General features: G+C 42.1%; 1 protein-coding gene across 1 annotated transcript; it reads left to right on the top strand.

Moving 5' to 3' along the window:
• Nucleotides 1–576: 576 nt before the first annotated feature.
• LOC130293238 (uncharacterized) lies at nt 577–20,351 on the top strand. The gene is made up of 13 exons (XM_056541740.1): nt 577–647; nt 1,206–1,256; nt 1,963–2,013; nt 3,166–3,294; nt 3,691–3,729; nt 4,289–4,339; nt 5,056–5,106; nt 9,728–9,856; nt 10,255–10,293; nt 10,734–10,817; nt 11,803–11,853; nt 12,704–12,775; nt 20,240–20,351. Exons 1-13 carry the CDS (start codon nt 577–579, stop codon nt 20,256–20,258), a joined length of 837 nt encoding a protein of 278 aa, XP_056397715.1. The 3' UTR covers nt 20,259–20,351.
• Nucleotides 20,352–26,070: the final 5,719 nt, after the last annotated feature.

The following is a 26,070-nucleotide window of genomic DNA, read 5'->3' as shown; positions in this document are numbered from 1 at the left end:
AATTTGTGATAAAACTATATTAGTAAGTTTTATATCTTGGGTTTAGTAATATAACTGTTATAGGACACAGTATATTGATATATTTTGGATTCTTATTGATCTATTCATTCTTTCACTAACAGGACTGATGCATACCCCATTGAGGATGGACCCCATGAGGAGGGACCTAATTATGATGGTGAAGGACCCAAGGATGATGACCCTAATGATGACGGCCCCAATTATGACAGGCCAGATATAAGGCATGTATTGTATACCATTGTATAAATGTCTTCAATGAGTCATAATACTTGGCCTCATGTATCCAAAGTGTTCCGGAAAAAACCTTCGTGGCCATAGCAGCCGATCCGAATCCACGTGTCATTGTTCCTGCAGAATTTATTGATGTAAATCTGCTTCAGCATTGACTTCAGAGGGTAGCAAAATCTGCTATAGCAAATCCACAATGGAAAATATGCCCAAGTGAATATACGCTAAAAACCAAATCTGTAGTTACTATGGACAACAAAGAGCGTTATTCTCAGAGGCAGCTTTATACTTGAGGTTATTCTGTGGCCCCTGAGGGGAATATTTCTCATGTTTCTTCTTGTCTCTTCTCCTACAGATGGCTATCCAGAGTCCAGGAGGCTCCGAGAGTCTTTAGGTGGGTAGGAGTCTTCCTTGTAGACGTATATAAGGAAATATTCTCAATTGTATATAAAACACATCTTCCTATCTTGATAATTTAATCTGGACAAGATTTGTACTTATGGACGACATTATCTGTGTATTCCAAGTCATATGAAAGGCCAATGATATGAAAGGGATATTCTGCCCGAAAACATCTCATTCCCTCATCCAAAGGAGAGAGGATAAGATGTCTGATTGCGGAGGTCCCGCTGCTGGTGACCCCAGCGATCTCCGGTGCGGCACCCCAGTCATCCGGGGCGGAAACTCTGCTCTGTTGCGGATGACTGGAGACTATAGCCGCCATGCCCCCTCCATTCATGTCTATGGGAGGAGGCGTAATGGCTACATACTAGCCGTCATGCACCCTCCCATAGACATGAATATAGGGTGTGACGTCACGTACACGGAAGCTCAAAGCTCGGTCCCCAAAGGCGGGACCCCCACGACCAGACATCTTATCCCCTATCCTTTGGAAGGGGATAAGATGTTTTCTGGCGGAGTACCCTTTTAACTAAAGTTCTGTTTTTCTATTACAGGGATGACCATTATCCCAGGATGACATGGAGGCCCTGGATGCCTGATATAAGGTACGACTCCCTACATGCCCCACACTATAAATAGTCACCCCCCATTAATGTTGTCCCTTTTCGTGCCCTGTTCACTAGACAAAGTCTGACCAATCACAAAAGAAGAATCATGATTGTATGAATATATTTTCTCATTGCTGTCACATGACCACATGCTAATCTACATGCAATATAGCTCCTGTTACATTCTATTAAACTAAACCAATGCACTTCGATATAAAATTAGCACTCCGCCCCTAGACATCTTATCCCCTCTTCAAATGATAGGGGATAAGATGTCCGATTACGAGGGATCTCCAGCCCCCCCAATACAGAATTGGGAACATTTATGTTCAGAATGCCAGTTTCAGGAGGCTGTGGTGGTGACGTCAAGCCCACTCCATTCATGTATATGGGAGGGGGTGTGACTGCTGTCCCCCTTGACGTAAAACCACGGCCACCTGAAACCGGCGTTCTGAACATAAATGTTCAGAATGCCAAGGTGGTGGGCTGGAGATCGCGGGGGTCCATGCTTTGGATATGGGATAAGATGTCTAGGGGCGGAGTACTCCTTCAAATACAACATTTTATATCCTCTCACTAGGGCACATTTTATTACATTCACAGACTGCAAACCTGTAGAGACCTAATCCTCATCTCTTTGTGTTCTCTTTCACTTTTTGTATTTACATATTTATATGTGGCAATTTTTTTCCATGTACAATAGGGAGATTCCCGAGGAGGATAGTGATATCCAAAAAAAGGAAAAGAAAGTTACGTAAGTACAGAGAACCCACATCCTTACAGTACAGAAAGAATTAATGGAAATGACTCAAAGGGGTACTTCCCCGCCAGACATGTTATCCGTATCCAAATGACTGGGGTGCTGTGGCGAAGAATGCGGAGGTAGCCTGCGGCTTGACCCCCGTGATCTCTTTCGTAGCACCCCAGTCATCTGGTGCACGCAGCGAACGCCACTCGGTGACGGATGACTGCGGAATACCACTTTAATGTATACCAGGAAAAAGAATACTAATGCAATGATGTATGTCCATAACAAAAAAAAAAAAACAAGAATGAGGCTTAGAAATATGGACAGAATTGGGTTAACACCTGACGCTATAAAACCTTTAGACATGTTCTAGAGACAAGTTTCAATCAGGTTCTGAGTGTTCAGACCTTGACCAATTGTTGGAACAAGCGGGGAGAAAAGCGCAGCTGCCTGAGACAATCCCATAGACTTACATTATAAATTTGTCTTGCTTAGCGCTCTCTACTTGTTACACCAAGAACATTTACACATTAGTTTATTTTGTTAATCTAGGACAGTGATCTATAAATTGCAGCCCTTCAAATATTGCAAAACTACAACTCCAAGCATGCCCAGAGAGCCAACGGCTGTCTGGGCATGCTGGGAGTTGTAGTTTTACAACATCTCCAGGGCCACAATCTGGAGACCACTGATCTATGACAAGCCATCACTTTGAGATTGGTGAGATTATGGCCTCCATGCAAGATGGCAATTCTAGCAATATTCATAATTAATCAGAACATATACATAATTAGATAGCCTAGACTATAACAGGGAGGAGGTGATGTAGGATGTAGGGGCGGGGTTAGAGGTGATGACATCACTCAGCAGGTTGGGCTGGAGCTCAGGTCAAGGCACACCTTCTGAGACACCAGAGGATGAGGCATTGTCTGTGGGGAGGAGCCGGGGATCTGGGGACAACACCACTCAGAAAATAAAAGGACTACACAATTTCCTGTCAGAGCTGAATGATGCAGAAGCAGGCTGAAGCCAGTACAATTTGTGATAATATGATATTAGTAAGTTTTATATCTTGGGTATAGTAATATAACTGTTATAGGACACAATATATTGATATATTTTGGATTCTTATTGATCTATTCATTCTTTTACTAACAGGACTGATGCATACACCATTGAGGACGGACCCCAAGAGGAGGGACCTAATTATGACTGGCCTAATGGTGAAGGACCCAAGGATGATGGCCCTAATGATGACGGCCCCAATTATGACAGGCCAGATAAAAGGCATGTATTGTATACCATTGTATAAATGTCTTCAATGAGTCATAATACTTGGCCTCATGTATAGAAAGTGTTCCGGATGAAACCTTCGTGGCCATAGCAGCCGATCCGAATCCACCTGTCATTGTTCCTGCAGAATTTATAGATCTTAGGGTGCGTTCTTACATGTATATTTTCTTATGTAAATCTGCTTCAGCATTGACTTCAGAGGGTAGCAAAATCTGCTATAGCAAATCCACAGCGGAAAATATGCACATGTGAATATACGCTAAAAACCGATTCTGTAGTTACTATGGACAACAAAGGGTGTTATTCTCAGAGGCAGCTTTATACTTGAGGTTATTCTGTGGCCCCTGAGGGGAATATTTCTCATGTTTCTTCTTGTCTCTTCTCCTACAGATGGTTATCCAGAGTCCAGGAGGCTCAGAGAGTCTTTAGGTGGGTAGGAGTCTTCCTTGTAGACGTATATAAGGAAATATTCTCAATTGTATATAAAACACATCTTCCTATCTTGATATTTTAATCTGGATAAGATTTGGCCTTATGGACGACATTATCTGTGTGTTCCAAGTCATATGAAAGGAAAATGATATTAAAGGGATATTCTGCTTGAAAACATCTCTTCCCCCATCCAAAGGAGAGAGGATAAGATGTCTGATTGCGGGGTTTCGCCGCTGGAGAGCCCTGCGATCTCCGGTGCGTCACCCAGTCATCCAATGCGAGAACTCTGCTCTATTCTGAATGACTGGGGTCTACAGCCGCCATGCCCCCTCCATTCATGTCTATGGGAGGAGGCGTAATGGCTACATACTAGCCGTCATGCACCCTCCCATAGACATGAATATAGGGCGTGACGTCACGTACACGGAAGCTCAAAGCTGGATCCCCAAAGGCGGGACCCCCACGACCAGACATCTTATCCCCTATCCTTTGGAAGGGGATAAGATGTTTTCTGGCGTAGTACCCTTTTAACTAAAGTTCTGTTTTTCTATTACAGGGATGACCATTATCCCAGGATGACATGGAGGCCCTGGATGCCTGATATAAGGTACGACTCCCTACATGCCCCACACTACAAATCCCCGCCCCCCATTAATAGTGTCCCTTTTCGTGCCCTGTTCACTAGACCAAGTCTGACCAATCACAAAAGAAGAATCCTCGTTGTATGAATATATATTTTTTTATTGCTGTCACATGACCACATGCTAATCTACATGCAGTGAAGCTCCTGTTACATTCTGTTAAACTAAACCGATGCAATTCGATATAAAATTAGTACTCCACGCCTAGACATCTTATCCCCTCTTCAAATCAAAGGGGATAAGATGCCTGAACACGAGGGGGGTCCAGCCACTGGGCCCCCCAACCCAGCATTGGGAACATTTATGTTCAGAACGCCAGTTTCAGGAGGCTGTGGTGGTGACGTCAAGCCCACTCCATTCATGTATATGGGAGGGGGTGTGACTGCTGTCCCCCCGTGACGTAAAACCACGGCCACCTGAAACCGGCGTTCTGAACATAAATGTTCAGAATGCCAAGGTGGTGGGCTGGAGATCGCGGGGGTCCATGCTTTGAATAGGGGATAAGATGTCTAGGGTCGGAGTACTCCTTCAAATATAACATTTTATATCCTCTCACTATGGCACATTCTATTACATTCACAGACTGCAAACCTGTAGAGACCTAATCCTGATCTCTTTGTGTTCTCTTTCACTTTTTGTATTTACATATTTATATGTGTCAATTTTTTTCCATGTACAATAGGGAGATCCCCGAGGAGGATAGTGATATCCCAAAAAAGAAAAAGAAAGTTACGTAAGTACAAGGAATCCACATCCTTACAGTACAGAAAGAATGAATGGAAATGACTCAAAGGGGTACTTCCCCGCCAGACATGTTATCCGTATCCAAATGACTGGGGTGCTGTGGCGAAGAATGCGGAGGTCGCCTGCGGCTTGACCCCCGAGATCTCTTTCGCAGCACCCCAGTCATCTGGTGCACGCAGCGAACGCCACTCGGTGACGGATGACTGCCACTCCCGCTCCATTCATGTCTATGGGAGGAGGAGTGTCGACTCTCATGGCCACTACCATAGACATGAATGGAGGGGACTTGGTGTGATGTCACGATCATGGAAGCCCCAGCCCCGGAGATTGCCGGACCCCCCAAAATCAGACATGTTATCCCCTATCAGGGGATAACATGTCTAGTGGCAGAGTACCCTTTTAATGTATACCAGGAAAAAGAATACTAATGCAATGATGTATATCCATAAAAAAAATAAAAAAACAAGAATGAGGCTTGGAAATATGGACAGAATTGGGTTAACACCTGACGCCATAAAACCTTTAGACATGTTCTAGAGACAAGTTTCAATCAGGTTCTGAGTGTTCAGACCTTGACCAATTGTTGGATTTAGCGGGGAGAAAAGCGCAGCTGCCTGAGACAATCCCATAGACTTACATTATAAATTTGTCTTGCTTAGCGCTCTCTTCTTGTTACACCAAGAACATTTACACATTAGTTTATTTTGTTAATCTAGGACAGTGTTCTATAAATTGCAGCCCTTCAAATATTTCAAAACTACAACTCCAAGCATGCCCAGACAGCCAACGGCTGTCTGGGCATGCTGGGAGTTGTAGTTTTACAACATCTCCAGGGCCACAATCTGGAGACCACTGATCTATGACAAGCCATCACTTTGAGATTGGTGAGATTATGGCCTCCAAGCAAGATGGCAATTCTAGCAATATTCATAATTAATCAGAACATATACATAATTAGATAGACTAGCCTATAACAGGGAGGAGGTGATGTAGGATGTAGGGGCAGGGTTAGAGGTGATGACATCACTCAGGAGGTTGGGCTAGAGCTCAGGTCAAGGCACACCTTCTGAGACACCAGAGGATGAAGCGTTGTCTGTGGTGAGGAGTCGGCGATCTGGGAACAACACCACTTAGGAAATAAAAGGACTACACAATTTCCTGTCAGGGCTGAATGATGTAGAAGCAGGCTGAAGCCAGTACAATTTGTGATAATACTATATTAGTAAGTTTTATATCTTGGGTTTAGTAATATAACTGTTATAGGACACAGTATATTGATATATTTTGGATTCTTATTGATCTATTCATTCTTTCACTAACAGGACTGATGCATACCCCACTGAGGACGGACCCCATGAGGAGGGACCTAATTATGACGGGCCTAATGGTGAAGGAACCAAGGATGATGGCCCTAATGATGACGGCCCCAATTATGACAGGCCAGATAAAAGGCATGTATTGTATACCATTGTATAAATGTCTTCAATGAGTCATAATACTTGGCCTCATGTATCCAAAGTGTTCCGGATGAAACCTTCGTGGCCATAGCAGCCGATCCAAATCCATGTGTCATTGTTCCTGCAGAATTTATAGATCTTAGGGTGCTTTCACAAGTGTGTATTTTCTTAAGTAAATCTGCTTCAGCATTGACTTCAGAGGGTAGCAAAATCTGCTATAGCAAATCCACAGCGGAAAATATGCCCATGTGAATATACGCTAAAAACCGATTCTGTAGTTACTATGGACAACAAAGGGCGTTATTCTCAGAGGCAGCTTTATACTTGAGGTTATTCTGTGGCCCCTGAGGGGAATATTTCTCATGTTTCTTCTTGTCTCTTCTCCTACAGATGGCTATCCAGAGTCCAGGAGGCTACTAGAGTCTTTAGGTGGGTAGGAGTCTTACTTGTAGACGTATATAAGGAAATATTCTCAATTGTATATAAAACACATCTTCCTATCTTGACATTTTAATCTGGATAAAATTTGTCCTTATGGACGACATTATCTGTGTGTTCCAAGTCATAAGAAAGGAAAATTATATTAAAGGGATCTTCTGCTGGAAAACATCTCATCCCCCATCCAAAGGAGAGAGGATAAGATGTCTGATTGCGGGGGTTCCGCCGCTGGAGAGCCCTGCGATCTCCGGTTCGTCACCCAGTCATCCAGTGCGAGAACTCTGCTCTATTCTGAATGACTGAGGACTACAGCCGCCATGCCCCCTCCATTCATGTCTATGGGAGGAGGCGTAATGGCTACATACTAGCCGTCATGCACCCTCCCATAGACATGAATGTAGGGGGTGTGGCATGACGTCACGTACACGCAAGCTCAAAGCTGGATCCCCAAAGGCGGGACCCCCACGACCAGACATCTTATCCCCTATCCTTTGGAAGGGGATAAGAGGTTTTCTGGCAGAGTACCCTTTTATCTAAAGTTCTGTTTTTCTATTACAGGGATGACCATTATCCCAGGATGACATGGAGGCCCCGGATGCCTGATATAATGTACGACTCCCTACATGCCCCACACTACAAATAGCCACCCCCCCCATTAATGGTGTCCCTTTTCGTGCCCTGTTCACTAGACAAAGTCTGACCAATCACAAAAGAAGAATCCTCGTTGTATGAATATATTTTTTTTATTGCTGTCACATGACCACATGCTAATCTACATGCAATGTAGCTCCTGTTACATTCTATTAAACTAAACCGATGCAATTCGATATTAAATTAGTACTCCGCGCCTAGACATCTTATCCCCTCTTCAAATGATAGGGGATAAGATGCCTGATCACTAGGGGGGTCCGGCCACTGGGCACCCCAACCCAGCATTGGGAACATTTATGTTCAGAACGCCAGTTTCAGGAGGCTGTGGTGGTGACGTCAAGCCCACTCCATTCATGTATATGGGAGGGGGTGTGACTGCTGTCCCCCCGTGACGTAAAACCACGGCCACCTGAAACCGGCGTTCTGAACATAAATGTTCAGAATGCCAAGGTGGTGGGCTGGAGATCGCGGGGGTCCATGCTTTGGATATGGGATAAGATGTCTAGGGGTGGAGTACTCCTTCAAATACAACATTTTATATCCTCTCACTATGGCACATTCTATTACATTCACAGACTGCAAACCTGTAGAGACCTAGTCCTGATCTCTTTGTGTTCTCTTTCACTTTTTGTATTTACATATTTATATGTGTCAATTTTTTTCAATGTACAATAGGGAGATCCCCGAGGAGGATAGTGATATCCCAAAAAAGAAACTGAAAGTTACGTAAGTACAGAGAACCCACATCCTTACAGTACAGAAAGAATTAATGGAAATGACTCAAAGGGGTACTTCCCCGCCAGACATGTTATCCGTATCCAAATGACTGGGGTGCTGTGGCCAAGAATGCGGAGGTAGCCTCTGCGGCTTGACCCCCGTGATCTCTTTTGCAGCACCCCAGTCATCTGGTGCACGCAGCGAACGACACTCGGTGACGGATGACTGCCACTCCCGCTCCATTCATGTCTATGGGAGGAGGAGTGTCGACTCTCATGGCCACTACCATAGACATGAATGGAGGGGACTTGGTGTGATGTCACAATCATGGAAGCCCCAGCCTCGGAGATTGCCGGACCCCCCAAAATCAGACATGTTATCCCCTATCAGGGGAAAACATGTCTAGCGGCGGAGTACCCCTTTAATGTATACCAGGAAAAAGAATACTAATGCAATGATGTATGTCCATAACAAAAAAAAAAAAAAAAAAAAAACAAGAATGAGGCTTTGGAATATGGACAGAATTGGGTTAACACCCGACGCTTTAAAACCTTTAGACATGTTCTAGAGACAAGTTTCAATCAGGTTCTGAGTGTTCAGACCTTGACCAATTGTTGGAACAAGCGGGGAGAAAAGCGCAGCTGACTGAGACAATCCCATAGACTTACATTATAAATTTGTCTTGCTTAGCGCTCTCTACTTGTTACACCAAGAACATTTACACATTAGTTTCTCTTGTTAATCTAGGACAGTGATCTATAAATTGCAGCCCTTCAAATTTTGCAAAACTACAACTCCCAGCATGTCCAGACAGCTAACGGCTGTCTGGGCATTCCAGGAGTTGTAGTTTTACAACATCTGCAGGGCCACAATCTGGAGACCACTGATCTATGACAAGCCATCACTTTGAGATTGGTGAGATTATGGCCTCCAAGCAAGATGGCAATTCTAGCAATATTCATAATTAATCAGAACATATACATAATTAGATAGACTAGCCTATAAACAGGGAGGAGGTGATGTAGGGGCGGGGTTAGAGGTGATGACATCACTCAGGAGGTTGGGCTAGAGCTCCGGTCAAGGCACACCTTCTGAGACACCAGAGGATGAGGCGTTGTCTATGGGGAGCAGCCGCGGATCTGGGGACAACACCACTCAGAAAATAAAAGGACTACACAATTTCCTGTCAGGGGTGAATGATGCAGAAGCAGGCTGAAGCCAGTACAATTTGTGATAACACTAAATTTGTAAGTTTTATATCTTGGGTTTAGTAATATAACTGTTATAGGACACAATATATTGATATATTTTGGATTCTTATTGATCGATTAATTCGGTCACTAACAGGACTGATGCATACCCCACTGAAGACGGACCCCAAGAGGAGGGACCTAATTATGACGGGCCTAATGGTGAAGGACCCAAGGATGATGGCCCTAATGATGACGGCCCCAATTATGACAGGCCAGATAAAAGGTATGTATTGTATACCATTGTATAAATGTCTTCGATGAGTCATAATACTTGGCCTCATGTATAGAAAGTGTTCTGGATGAAACCTTCGTGGCCATAGCAGCCGATCCGAATCCACGTGTCATTGTTCCTGCAGAATTTATAGATCTTAGGGTGCGTTCACACGTGTATATTTTCTGATGTAAATCTGCTTCAGCATTGACTTCAGAGGGTAGCAAAATCTGCTATAGCAAATCCACAGCGGAAAATATGCACATGTAAATATATACGCTAAAAACTGATTCTGTAGTTACTATGGACAACATAGGGTGTTATTCTCAGAGGCAGCTTTATACTTGAGGTTATTCTGTGGCCCCTGAGGGGAATATTTCTTATGTTTCTTTTTGTCACTTCTCCTACAGATGGCTATCCAGGGTTCATGTGGCTCAGCGGTTCGTCAGGTGGGTAGGAGTCTTCCTTGTAGGAGCCTCCAAGCAAGATGGCTATTCTAGCAATATTCATAATTAAGTAGAACATATACATAATTAGATAGACTAGCATATAACAGGGAGGAGGTGATGTAGGGGCAGGGTTAGAGGTGATGACATCACTCAGGAGGTTGGGCTGGAGCTCAGGTCAAGGCACACCTTCTGAGACAACAGAGGATGTGGCGTTGTCTGTGGGGAGGAGCCAGGGATCTTGGGACAACACCACTCAGAAAAGGACTACACAATTTCCTGTCAGGGGTGAATGATGCAGAAACAGGCTGAAGCCAGTACAATTTGTGATAATATGATATTAGTAAGTTTTATATCTTGGGTTTAGTAATATAACTGTTATAGGACACAATATATTGATATATTTTGGATTCTTATTGATCTATTCATTCTTTAACTAACAGGACTGATTCATACCCCATTGAGGACGGACCCCATGAGGAGGGACCAAATGATGACGGCCCCAATGATGAAGGGCCAGATATAAGGCATGTATTGTATACCATTGTATTAATGTCTTCAATGAGTCATAATACTTGGCCTCATGTATCCAAAGTGTTCTGGATGAAACCTTCGTGGCCATAGCAGCCGATCCGAATCCACGTGTCATTGTTCCTGCAGAATTTATAGATCTTAGGGTGCATTCACACATGTATATTTTCTGATGTTAATCTGCTTCAGCATTGACTTCAGAGGGTAGCAAAATCTGCTATAGCAAATCCACAATGGAAAATATGCACATGTGAATATACGCTAGAAACTGATTCTGTAGTTACTATGGACAACAAAGGGCGTTATTCTCAGAGGCAGCTTTATACTTGAGGTTATTCTGTGGCCCCTGAGGGGAATATTTCTCATGTTTCTTCTTGTCTCTTCTCCTACAAATGGCTATCCAGGGTCCAGGAGGCTCCGATAGTCTTTAGGTGGGTAGGAGTCTTCCTTGTAGACGTATATAAGGAAATATTCTCAATTGTATATAAAACACATTATCCTATCTGGATATTTTAATCTGGACAAGATTTGTCCTTATGGACGACATTATCTGTGTTTTCCAAGTCATATGAAAGGCCAATGATATTAAAGGGATCTTCTGCTGGAAAAGATCTTATCCCCACATCCAAAGGAGAGAGGATAGGATGTCTGATTGCGGGGGTCCAGCCGCTGGTGACCCCTGCGATCTCCGGTGCGGCACCCCAGTCATCTTGTGCGAGAACTCTGCTCTGTTCTGGATGACTGGGGACTACAGCCGCCATGCCCCCTCCATTCATGTCTATGGGAGTAGGCATAATGGCTACGTACTAGCCGTCATGCACCCTCCCATGGACATAAATGTAAGGAGCGTGTTGGGATGTACGCGGAAGCTCAAAGCTGGAACCCCCATGACCAAACATTTTATCCCCTATCCTTTGTAAGGGGATAAGATGTTTTCTGACGAAGTACCCTTTTAACTAAAGTTCTGTTTTTCTATTACAGGGACGACCATTATCCCAGGATGACATGGAGGCCCCGGATGCCTGACATAAGGTACGACTCCCTACATGCCCCATACTACAAATAGCCCCTCGCCCCATTAATGGTGCCCCTTTTTATGCCAATGAGGTGGGGAAAAAAACTAATTCCCTTTCCCTGTTCACTAGACAAAGTCTGACCAATCACAAAAGAAGAATCCTGATTGTATGAATATATTTTTTCATTGCTGTCACATGACCATATGCTAATCTACATGCAATGTAGCTACTGATACACTCTATTAAACTAAACCGATGCACTTCGATATTAAATTAGCACTCTGCCCCAGACATCTTTTCCCCTCTTCAAAGGATAGGGGATAAGATGTCTGATCACGAGAGGGTCTGGCCACTGGGACCCCCCTGCGATCTCCAGCCCACTACCCCAGCATTGGGAACATATATTACCTGACTTTGTACTGAATTTGTACTGCTGTTGATATAATATATATTTTGCTTGCAGAGCATTGCCTAGACTTGGTGCAGTTATATCCTGGACTGTATTTACTGACAGCAAATATCTTAAAAATTTGGAATTGAATGATATTAGAAAGTTATTGAACTTTATTAAGTGATTAAAGGGAATCTTTCCGAGCCCCTAACCCCTATAATTCCTCCCCAGTACCTTGGACATGTATAGCAAAGCGTCCAGATGGTGTGCCCTACATCTACAAGGTGCTGGGTCTGGCTTATAGTGATAAGTGGGCCAGACAGGTTCCCTATAAGCTTCCTCAGGAGTCTCAGTGCTGATGCTATACGGTTGTATTTGTGGTTCAATGTTCTTGGAAACCCTTCATTGAAAATCATAATAACATCTGGCCTTTATATAGTTATATGTTAGATAATATATGTTCTATATATTATAGGGAGGAGACATCAGAAGAGCTTGAGGATTATAAAAAGAAGAATAAAAGTCTTAGAAAGAGGGCAGTGTCAATGTAAGTAGAGAGATCGAGTAATGTAACACTACAGATCACACAATGGTGTAGATGCCTCATTACATATGTATACTTTCAGTAGTGATCTCACATATAAATATAGTGCAGGGGCCTTGCTGGGGGGGGGGGGGGGTTAAGGAGGATGTAGCCCCGGGTCTGGTGCTTGTAGCCCCGTGTGTTTTATAATTACCACAGTTGCTTAAACGCAACGATGGCTTCTGGGGAGTTACGTGCTGTGCGTGGGCACGCCAAATGTCACCAGACTTACCACCTCAAGGTAAAGGTATGCAAAGGAGATGTGTGTGTGTGTGTATGATAAATAAATAGATAGATAGATGCTAGATGTGTGTATGTACGATAGAAGTATGTATGATAGATGTGTGTATGTATGATAGATGTTTGCATGTTTGTGTGATGTATGTATGCATGTATGATAGATGTAAGTATGATAGATGTGTGTATGTATGATAGATGTGTGCATGTATGATGTATGTATGATAGATGTATGAATGTATGTATGTATATAATAGATGTGTTTGATAAATGAGGGGTCTGGAGGAGGAGGCGGACAGAGGGATCTTGAGGAGGAGGAGGACAGAGGGGTCTGGAGGAGGCAGACAGAGGGGTCTGGAGAAGGAGCCGAGGTCTAGAGGAGGAGGCTTACAGATGAATCTGGAGAAGGAGGAGGACATAGGAGTCAGGAGTGGAGGCGGACAGAGGAATTTAGAGAAGGAGGCAGATAGAGGGGTCTGAAGGAGGAGGTGGGCAGAGGAGTCTGGAGGAGAAGGTGGACAGATGGGTCTGGAGATGGAAGTGGACAGAGGGGTGTGGAGGAGAAGGGCAGAGAGCTCTGGAGGAGAAGGGCTGAGGGGTCTGGAGGAGGACTGTGCAGAGGTTGGATTCAGCCGAACTGAGAAGAAATAGTGTGTGGCAGTATTACTATTATTATTATAGATACAGTGTGTGACAGTATTATTATTATAGATACAGTGTGGCAGGGGGTACAGTTTTTGACAGTGTTATATTCCGATGGAACAGTGTATAGCAGGGTTATATTAAGAGGGCATGATGTCTGGCAGGGTTTATTCAGGCGAATTAGTTTCTGGGTATGGGCTGTGGTGTTAATGATGGGGTTTTCAGTTTGTTGGTCTAGGATGTCCTCCTAAACTCAGGTGACAGACTGATAACATTATTGCTCTTAGACGTATACAATTTTAAATAACCCCTTTTGCTCAGGATAGGGGATACCCACCAATCACCAGAATAGACGTGTAATGTCCCCATAAATTAAGAGAGTAAAATAATGCAATCTCTATTAGAACTGCTCCAGAAACCATACATGAAGTGTTGGTTTTGTATGTGCAGCGTGTTGTGTACAGTAGTGGGAGAATATTAAAGAAGGAGGCTGGGTGTGGTTAGGGGTGTGTATGAGGGTGTGGTTGGGGCATGTCTGTGGGTGTGGTAAGGGCATTGCTGGGCTATGGGCTCTAGCCCCGGGCCTTTTGGAGACCTAGCAATGCTGATGAAGTGCATACAATAGTTGCCCACAACAAGCATTCAGATATATTCTTTAAATTACTTTTGGCTATAAATTTGATGGCCTGTTCTTAGGACAGACAAGAAATTTTTGGTTAGTTGGGGCCCATTCACCCGGACAAGCTGCAGTACAAGGGACAGCCATTCCTATGGATTGTGATATCTAGATAAACCAGTGGTTCTCAACCTGGGGTTCAAGTACCCCCAGGGGTACTTAGCAGTTCTCCAGGGGGTACTTGAAAAAAAAAAATCAGTAATGACAGCCACAGCCACTGGTTACTGCTCTGGACTGCTTTGAAAGAAATGGTAGGCTGACATCACCGCACCGAGAAGCGAAGCAGGAGGACAGCAAGGGGAAGTGCGGGCACTGGGCTGCTGTGGGCAATAACTACCATCAGCTTTGTTGCTCCACTGCCCCTGCAGACAGGGGTCCTACTACTATGAGCCATAGCAATAGGTCCCCAGACCAGAGGTGCAATGGAGCACCAAAGCGGGACAGTATGGCGGCCTACAACTATATATGGGGGCAGTTTGGGGGCCTACAGTTATTTTTGGGGGCACGGAGGGGGCCTAACAACTTTATGGGGACATAAAGCAGGTACTATTACTGTGTGTGACAATAAACATGGGGAGTTTGTAAATAGGCGGGTATTGTACCGCAGAAAGGAGCCTAAAATGTTTGTTTGGCTGGTTCAGTGGAGAAGTCTTGTATGGGAGAAATCTTAATGGCGGTCTAGGCCAGATAGCGAAGAAAAGAAAAGTAAACAACTCCGGTTAGAGAAGACTTCACCTGTAAATTGGGGAACTGGGGGGATAGGGAAAGGAACAGGGGACCTGTTATAGAGGATAGTGAAGCATATGAATTATACTATAATCATTACAAAATGTCTCTAATATGAGGGTACAGTTCATTGGGAATGGGCTGTCAAGGGGAACTCAGGCAAGAGAACCACTGAGATTAACTATAAGTGTGCCAGAGATTCCTGTTCTACCTCATATTTCATGAGGCTTCTACAGAGTTTTAAATATAGTTTTCAAATTTGTATCCCTGGAAATGTTCATTTATGTCAACTTGTTTCTTTTTTTTTATTAGACTTAGATGTATTTTTTGCTGCATCTGCTGCAACAAAGAAAACTGAGCAGTGAGTATAAGATCAATTTGGATATATTCTGATAAAAAAAAGATGATCTAACTAACCTTTAGTCTTTCTATATGTCCAGCATGTTATAGAGACAGGTCAGAAGATTAGATAGGGTCTGGCTGCTGAGACTCCCACCAATTTCTAGAATAAAGGGGCATTAACACTGGGCTGAGTGCGGCACCCCTCCATTTTGCTTGGCTCTTATCAGAAAGCTGATCTCTCAGTATATGGACACAGTCAGTTCTCATAGTGTTTCACTCAGCCTGTACACCACTTACTCAGCTTTCTGGTCAAAGTCAAGAAGAAACAAAGGGGTGAGGACTAAGCCGTTTGTTTATGCCCCTTCTAGCAATTAGTGGGGGTCCCAGCACCCGATCCCATCCCATCTAAACTTCAAGCATGTCTATGACTTGTCAGAAGTTTGCTGAACATTTAGATACACTTTGTATACTTTATATACTAAATATATCAGAATCAGAGCTGTATTTGTCATTAGATACCCATGAACCTCTGCCTAGGGCAGTAGTGTTGAGGGGGGCACGTGTATAAAACATACATTTTTACTGCATGTTTGTCACAGATCTATATATAAAAAAGAAATCTAACGCTTATGGAATCACCTTAATGGGCTGTATTTAGTCGGCGTGGCCAGGGCAGCACGATCTATAAATACGGCCCTGATCTGCAGCTCTACACATTTCAGTAATAAGTATAACTAACATGCATGTTTACAGAGGTAGCGGATGCCAGCTACAGTATGGTGGCGGAACATAAAGATAAAACAGTGCGCCACTGACTGTGTGGTGACATTGAATCCATTGTATGACATTGTGTAGTACACCATGGATACAGTAGAGATCTTCAAATGATGGTGGTGGCTATATCTGTGGGTTCTGGAATACTTCTCAATGTGAATACCCAGAATTTTCTACATTGCCAGACAAATAGTAATTCTTCATCAACAGAAATTTTTAGGAAATGCACTTTTCCAAACAGTCATTATAACCCTCTTAGTGTCCTACACAGTAAAAAGGGAAGATAAGTGTGTTGGGAAAGAGTAGGTTTGTCCTCCCCCCCATTAGTTGGGTCGCTTCAGTAGGGATACAGGCCCCTTCATGTAGTTTCCCCCATTATGCAGGTGCCCTGAGTAGGTAGGTACCCCTGTAGATAGGTGTCTCCTGTAGGTAGATTGTTTCTCCTTTTAGGAAATAGCAGCTTCCTATAAAATTGTTTACACCCTGTAGGCAGTAGTCCCATGTACATGGTTGCAGCCCTTTTTAGGAAGTTTTAGTGCAGCAGCCCCCTTTAGTGTAGCAGCCTCCTTTAGTGCAGCCACTAATGTTAAGTTAAAAAGACAAACAAAACTATACTCCCCTGGCTCCTCAGCAGGGCCTTTCTTCTTGCCTTCTCCTCCGCTCTGTGCTTCGGCACATGATGATAACTTCACTCCTGCGCTGGAGCATAGAGCACAGAGGATGGACACTCGGGCCTCTTGTTGGCTGCCTGCATATCGCAGACAGCCTCAAGAGTGATTGACAGGGCAAGAAGCCAATAGCTCTTAGCTCTGTCAATCAGCTGAGCCCTGCATTTAACTATAGGTGGATCTGATAGACGCGCTTATAGTTAAATTTGTCCTGGACTGGGTGGGCCTGTGGGTGGCCCGGCCCAATGGGCAAAATCCGGTGCACAGAATGGCAAGTTTGGGTCTGATAATAAAGGTAAAATGGTAACATACAAAATGGAGGATCAGATGAAAAATAATGCTAACTACATATCCAAATACAAATGTGAAGTGGGAATCAACATTACCTGCAGTAGATATGCTTTTGTAATAAAAACATCAGGAACTGTCCAAAGCAGGATAGGTTTGCTATGGGAATTTGTTCATGCTCTGGACACTTCCTGACATGGACAGAGGTTTCAGCAGAGAGCACTGTGATCAGACAGAAAATAAATTCAAAAAGAAAAGAACTTCCTCTGGGGAATACAGCAGCTGATAAGTACTGGAAGGATTAAGATTTTTGACCTGTTGGGGACGAAAGGTGTATGGGTATTGATCAGTGTTATAGGTGGTCTGCTGCTCCAGCCTGCATTTTCCTGGGCTTTCATTCTTAATATCCAACGAGCTTCTAATTTTCTGAGCTTTTTTCATTGTCTTGAACATCCTGCAAGTTTAGTCTCTGCACTCCCATAAAAGATAATACTTTACTGTCATTAATGTATTCACACCACAAGTAACATTCAGTAATATGTTTCAACCTCTTAAGGACGCAGGGCTTACCTGTACGCCCTGCGGCCGCTCCCCTTCTATGACTTGGGCTCAGGAGCTGTCCTTGTGTCATAGCAGGCCGATATTGGAAGAGATAAAAAGAGAAAACAGGGGGCGCTCCCTTGTAGTGTATATCAACTTGGTGTGAACCCTCCACCACACCTAAGTGATATACTAACCTGTTGGGTAAAGGCACTATGATCCACGGCTTCTGGGAGTCGTGGTTTACAGAGATATGTTTGGATGTAGACAAGGTGAGTATAGGTGTGGCTGCTGCACTCGGACCGGTCCTGGACTCCCGTGAGGAGACCAACAAGGATATGCAAATAACAGGAAGAAAATACAGTCTTGGAGGTGCTGATCAAGGAAAACAAGGACTCAGGCCAGCACAGGACAATAGATAATTTATTTATGTCAATACAGACGACGTGTTTCGGCACACAAACAGTGCCTTCCTCAGGTCCAATTATACAATGATATAGAAACAAATATAAAACTATTCCCATTGCAGATAGAGAATACGGAGTATTCTATATCAGCAATTTGAATAGTTTTATATTTGTTTCTATAGCATTGTATAATTGGACCTGAGGAACACACTGTTTGTGTGCCGAAATGCGTTGTCCGTATTGTCAAAAATAAATAATCTATTGTCCTGTGCTGGCCTGAGTCCTTGGTTTTGTAACAACTTCTTGAGCAGCACCTCCAAGACCATATTTTTATTTGCGTGTCATAGCAGGGTGGTCCTGGCAGCTATCAGCTGGTGGGACCCATGTCTAATGCCGGATATCACCGATCACAATGATGTTCGGCATTAACCCCTTAGACGCTGCAATTAAAGTTGATTGCAGTGTGTAGAAAAATATATATATAATTCCCGACAACTTAGCAGAAAAGTTCAAAAGAATATACAAAAAAATTGTGCAAAAAGTATTTCAATTTTATATTTAATATTATACATAATTAGTACAATCATCGAGTGTAAATTAATCATGCGTGCAATGCAACAGTTACAAGAACAATAATACTATTGTACTATTTTATTCATATGTGAAACTGAAAAGATGTAAATTAAATGAAGAAACCTGGAAGTATCCTCTACCCTAATTATCACCGATGTTAACCCCTTAAGGCCATTTTTTATTTTTGCACTTTAGTTTTTACTTCCACACCTTCTAAAAATCATAACTTTTTCAATTTTCCACCTACAGACCTATATGAGGGCTTGTTTTTTTGCACCACCAATTTTATTTTGTAATACAATCAATCATTTCCCCACAAAACCAACGGCAAAACCAGAAAAATATATTAGTGGGGCAAAATTGAAAAAAGAAAAAGAAAAGAAAAAACACGCCATTTTGTAAATTTTTTGGGCTTCCGTTTCTACAAAGTGCAATTTTCTGTAAAAATTACACCTTATATTTATTCTGTAGGTCCATAAGGTTAAAAAGGATTCCTTATTTATTTAGGTTGTATTTTATTTGAAAATTTATGTTTAAAATTGTCATCTTCTGACCCCTATAACTTTTTTATTTCTCCGCATCTGAGGGCTCATTTTTTGTGCTGTAATGTGAAGTTTTTATCGGTACAATTTATGTTTTGATGGTACTTTTTGATTGCTTTTTTTTTTTTTTTTTGGGTATACAAAGTGGCAAAATATACGTTATTTTGGACTTTAGAATTTTTACATGTATGCCATTGACCTTGCGGTTTAATTAACATAACATTTTAATAGTTCGGACATTTGTGCACATGGCGGTACCACATATGTTAATGTTTATTTTTGTTTCCATATTTTTGGGGAAAATGGGGGTGATTCAAACTTTTATTATAGAAGGGTTTAATTCATATTTATTATCTTTTTAAAGAACTTTTCTACACCATTTTTTTAGTCCCCATAGGGCGCTATTACATGCAATCTTCCTATTGCATACACTGTTTATTCAATGCTATGCCATAGCATAGCATTGATCAGTGTTATCGGTGCTCTGCTGCTCCAGCCTGCAGACCGTGACTGCAGGGTCTTTCCGCCATCCTCTAAGCTGATCGGGACACCGCAGTTTTACTGCAGTGTTCCCAATCAGCTCAGCTCAGCTGAGCTGCCAGGAAAGTTTTTCTTTTTGTTTTTTAGATGCCGGACATCACTGCGATCGGTGATGTTCAGTATTAGCCACGGGTCCTGATGGCTATCAGCTCCTGACTCCGCGTTATAGAAGGTGAGCGGGATGAGGGCGTACAGGTACACCATATATATATATATATATATATATATATATATATATATATATATATATATATATTTCCCCATACACAACCGATACCTCCCCCCCCATATTTTTTTATACACCACTCACTTGCCCAAAAATAATTGCAGTATATATATATATATATATATATATATATATATATATATATATATATGCCACTATAGCAGAAAAAGGAAACATATCTATTATAAATCATGATTTGTTAATCTGTCATAATATATTATCATTGATCCTCTGTCTTTTTCTTTAGGTCCATTTCATTATGCTGAGGACAACTCACCCTGAATTGGGAATGGTCATCTGGACTCACCTCAGCAGAAATTCGGATAGCTCTAGAAAAATCAAGAAAAAAAGTCAAGGGGAAAAAAAAAAAATCTAAAAAAAATTAAAAAAACATTAAAAAAAAAAAAAAAATAAAAAAAAATAAAACACACAAAAAAATAAAAAGAAAAACCAAACAATGAAAAAAAATTAAAAATAAAATAAAATAAAAACATATTTAACCCCCTATAAGAATGATGTGCAGACTTTCATTTAAACTGTCTGGAGCAATTGCATCCATTTTGTTTCCTTCTAAAATAAATATTTATTTGTTTAAACCAAATTGCCCCTTCAGGATAATAATGTGCAGTGGATGAGATGAATCGGCATTGACTGAAGTCTTTTTTCAATGTATGTCAGTGTTGACATCAACAAATATTTGTAAATCTAAGAACTCAATTTCTTTGTGACTAAACATGCTGATAAGTCTAACATTCATATCATTATCCTGCAGTGAGGATAGAAAGTGCATTAACCCCTTAAGGACCATGCCCATTTTCACCTTAAGGACCAGACCAATTTTTTTTTTTGCATTTTCGTTTTTTTCCTCCTCGCTTTCTAAAATCCATAACTCTTTTATATTTCCATCTACAGACGCATATAAGGGCTTGTTTTTTGCGTGACCAATTATACTTTGTAATGAAACCTCTCATTTTACCATAAAATGTACGGCGAACCCCAAAAAAAATTTTTTAGGGAGGAAATGTAAATGAAAACCACAATTTTGGAGGCTTTCGTTTTCACACTGTACAATTTACGGTAAAAATTACATGTGTTCTTTATTCTGTGGGTCAATATGAGTAAAATGATACCCATGGCTAGATACTTTTAGATTTTTTTTAAGCGATACAAAAATATAAAACTTTTTGGACAAAATCAGTAATCTAAAATTGCCCTCTTTTGACCACCTCTAACTTTTTCATTTTTTCGTATATAGGGCGGTATGAGGGCTCATTTTTTGCCCCATCATCTGTACTTTTTATCGATACCACATTTGCATTTATGAAACTTTTATATCATTTTTTATTATTATTTTTGAATAAAATGTGACAAAAAAGCATCATTTTTGGATTTTTTTTATCTTTTACGTTTACACCGTTCACCGTAGGGGATCATTAACATTATATTTTGATAGTTCGGACATTTACGCACGTGGAGATACCAAATATGTTTATTAAAAAAACGTTTACTCTTTTTGGGGGTAAAATGGGAAAAACGGACAATTTTCATTTTTATTGGGGGAGGGGATTTTTCACATTTTCTTTACTTTTTATTTTTACATTTTTCTACTTGTTTTTTTCACAATTTTTATGTCCCCATAGGGAACTATCTATAGCAATCATTTGATTGCTAATACTGTTCAGTGCTATGCATACGACATAGCACTGATCAGTATTATCGGCTATTTCCTGCTCTGGCCTGCTCGATCTCAGACCAGAGCAGAAGATGCCGGGAGACGGACGGAGGCAGGTGAGGGGACCTCCGTCCACCATTACAGATGTTCGGATCACGGCAGTAGCGCTGCGACTGTGACCCAGATACCTCTTTAATAAAAACTTATGATTAAATAAATGGTTCATTGGTCATTTCAAAAATAAATCATAATCATCTGTTGGTGAGAATGTTAGACCCTTTTCCATTACTCTCATCTGATCCTCTGTAAACAGTTGATCAGAGAGGTTATGTACTTCAGGTTCTCTTGGCCCTTCTGGTGTAAACCGGGGTCTTTGAACCTCTGGTCGCCTGCTTTGATGGTTGGCCCTTGGGGGTGGTTCCTCTGCTCTCACCTTGTACAAACGTCTGCCTAATAAATCCCCTCCCTGGGAGCTGTGTATAGAAGGATATCCATCTCCACCTTGTTGCACCAGCTGTATACACTTGGGTTAACATTGTCAGATTGGTCTTTTTTAAGCTTTTTCACTGTCTTACTCTGGATTTCACCCTTCCATTTAGGGAAATCACATCTAGATCACTTTTAAATTTTGCCAAACATTAGGGGGGAGATTTATCAAAACCTGTCCAGAGGAAAAGTTGCCCATAGCAACCAATCCGCTTGCTTCTTTCATTCTTAATCTCTACAACAGTCAAGGTCTCTGCAACATGAAATAAGCAATCGGATTGGTTGCTATGGGCAACTGGGCAAGTTTTCCTTTGCACAGGTTTTGATAAATCTCCCCCTAGGAGTTGAGGTCTTTTTTTTTTATCTTTATCTTCAAGGAATCAATCTGACCCTCTAATTTCTATGGTCTTTCCATCATTACCAATCAACAGTTCAATACATGTTTTCAAACATTTAATACAGGTTTCCTCCCATCTTGTTAAATAGCAGCAAAGTAAAAAGGGCATGCATGTCACACATCGGCCCTATGAACACATTTTTGGTGAATATTAATGGCTTTGTCAAGCACCTATTATGTCTTCCTAAATGCAGGTTAGCTGCAAGGAAATAATGGCATGCATTTGACACAGATTTTCCCTGAGAAGACATATTTGTGAATATTATTGGTTTCATCAAACACATGGGTTTGTCCTGTGAACACATTCTTCTTGATTATTATTGGTTTCATCAAACACCTATTGCATCTTACTAGTTGTGAGATAGCAGCAAAGTAAAAAGGGCATCCATGTGACACAGATTTGCCCTGTGAAGACTAAGGGTGGTTTCACACCACGTTTTGTACTTACCATTCCCGTATACGGCTGGGAGGAGGGGGGCAGGGCTTAATCACAGCGCCCACACTCAGCCGTATAGGGGAACTGTATTTAATGCATGTCTATGAGCCGACCGGAGTGAACCGCAGCCTCCGGTCGGCTGCGTTTTCGGTCGTATGCGGTTTCCCGACCGCAGGTAAAAACGTGGTCAACCGATTAAGCCCCGCCCCCTCCTCCCAGCCGTATACGGGAACCGTAAGTACAAAACGTGGTGTGAAACCACCCTAACCTAGTACCTAGCCATTTCAAGTTCTCACTGCTTGCCAAAGGCTATTTGGTTTCTGCAGATGATCCAGCTTTTCTGGTCTACATGAGTATTACGATGGGGACAGAGAATTCTGACAATATGACAGTGACCTGTCAGTGGATTCCTCCATTTCTACTGTGTTCCTCATCTCTGTCTTTGCCTCTCCCTCCTACTGCTACACAGAAGGATAGCACTAGCCACGAGGAGGAATTGTTTGAGGAGAGTCAAGCTTTGGAGTGTGTTGCCGAGGTGCGGGGGTGGAATAATTGGCTGAGCGTAGCACAAATGGGACTGGTGGTGGTAGGCATGGTGGTTATGCTGGAGGGAAGCAGAGAGCCCAAGAAGTTCATGAAGAGAGGAGTGTTATGGATGATAAAAAGTTTGATGTTGAGGATAATGTCATGTTACATAGTTACATAGTTAGTACGGTTGAAAAAAGACATACGTCCATCAAGTTCAACCAGGAAATTGAAGGGAAGGGATGGGATTTTATATTTCTTCATAAGCATTAATGTTATTTTGTTCCAGGAAAGTATCTAACCCTGTTTTAAAGCTGTTACTTTTTTCCTGCTGTGACCAGTTCCATAAGTTCACAGTTCTTATAGTAAAGAAGGCGTGTCGCTCCTTGAGACTAAACCTTTTCTTCTCCAGACGGAGGGAGGGCCCCCTCGTCCTTTGGGGGGGTTTGACCTGGAACAGGACATGGGAACCAGTTGAGGAGGAGCTGACCTGTTCAAAGCAGAAGAGTAGTGGCAGTGGCAGAAAAGAAGAGCATAGCCGAGGTAGGGGAAGAAAACCTGTGAAACATAACAGGCATAGGACTGTGGTCTGATGAGCTCAGGTGATGGTGACTCCTCTACAAGTTCAGGTTCTATACAAAAAAAAAATTCCAGGGGAGGGGCACAGTCAGGTGGTACAGTCCCTGTCAGGTATTCTGCTGTGAGGAATTTCTTTTCTACCTTACCTGATGCAGAGAACTTGGAACAATATTGTCTCTGCAAACAGAAAGTAAGCCGTGGCTAGGGTCCGACTACAGATACTACATCTCTATGTAGACATATGGGGGGAGATTTATCAAAGTTGTCTATGTCCCGCATCAATATAGACCAAACTACAGAGGGTTAGTCTGGTCTATTGTGCACCGAATTTATCAAATGGCGCAGGTCTCTTGATAAATTCTGTGCACAGACTGCATGATCTATGCTTTATTCTATATTTAAACCTGCTCCAACATGGTCTGACATTTCGGCGTACTTTCAGCCTATGCGACTTGTCGCTGAAAAGTCGCACTTGATAAATTCAGCACCAATGCATTTTTCAATGCATTTCATTCTAAAATAGACTTGCATGCATCATGTTCTAAAAATCCTCTAGCGCAAAAGTCGCAGAAAAGTCGCACAGATTTAGACTGCGACTTTCTGTGCGACAAATTTAGACAAGAAAAACCAGTCTAAATCCTTTGATAAATCTCCCCCATGGAGTGTCACTACAGCCACTAACGGTACGTGGGACGATTGAGATGCCCCACAACATCAGGAAAACACTGCTGCTGCTACTGATGATCTTTTAGATCCCTGCCAACTGTATAACAGCCAGGCCTCGACCACAGGCAGCCCATTTTCGGGATTTGCCTCCAAAGTCCATGTCCTCCAAATAAGAGTATTGTCCGTTCACCCTGTTGTAGTGTGTCTCAATTCACACCTGGCAAAACTGTTGGTGGCGCAGGTGGTCACGTATCATCTTGTTGACTCCTCAGCCTTCAGGCAACTAATGGGGTGTGCCCAGTAGTGATGAGCGGCATTGCACATATTCGAATTTGCAATATTTTGTGAATATATAGACGAATATTCGTCTTAAATTCGCAAATATGGCGTATTTGTTATATTCGCATATGCGAATATTTGCGTATTCGCGTAATTGAGGAAGAAAACATTGAGGGGGTGGGCAACTTTACTATTGGTTGCTAGGGATGTTGTTGATAACCTCTGACAAGTGTATTTACATCATTATAATTGGCCCACAAGTGAAAAGAAGGAATGTGCGAATATTCACAAATGGGAATATGCGCATATGTGGAAAAAAATGAATAATTTCGCATTATTTGCGAATTTGGGATATTCGCGATAAAAATTAGAAGTGTGAATATTCACACCCAACACTAGTGCCCAGGTGGCACATACCTAGTTGCCATTATTTAGCAAAGAAAGCCTTGCCTGCTTTGCACAATCATGTGACAGAGAGGGTGGGCCACACCATTTACTTCATCCTACATGAATAGAACTAGAATACCAACAAAGTTGAAAAAAGCCCAAAGGACAAAAAAAATACAAACGGTTAAGTAAATACAATACCATAATCAGCCTACATCCTACAAACAAGGGTTAGGGTCTTTCCCCAGGAAGGATTGTGTAGCTGATAAGATTTTAAATGTGATTTGTTTCTTTCCTTAAGTTGAAATGTACCAGGAAGATTGTATTTTTGATATGGTTCATGACATGATGTTAAGTATTGTATTACCTGTTCGGGTATGTTCATACGGAGGAATTGGAGAGGAATTTCCACGAGTAATTCTGCTCGCTTTTTCCTCACCATATCATTCGGCAGTGAAAACCCCATAGAGTTGTACAGAATTTCTGCCCCTCAGTTCACACTGAGGAATTTCCCCAAGCAGAATTCTGACGAGGAAGTGTGTTCCGCTTGTAGAAAGAACATGTTCTTTCTTTCAGGCGGAATCAGCATCGTTCTCCCATAGAGATCAATGTTATTTTTTTTCAATCACAAGCATTTCCACGCAGAATCTC

Source organism: Hyla sarda, chromosome 10 (assembly GCF_029499605.1).
Source record: "Hyla sarda isolate aHylSar1 chromosome 10, aHylSar1.hap1, whole genome shotgun sequence".
In the NCBI taxonomy this organism is placed as follows: domain Eukaryota; kingdom Metazoa; phylum Chordata; class Amphibia; order Anura; family Hylidae; genus Hyla; species Hyla sarda.
This window is presented reverse-complemented; position numbering and strand designations above follow the sequence as displayed.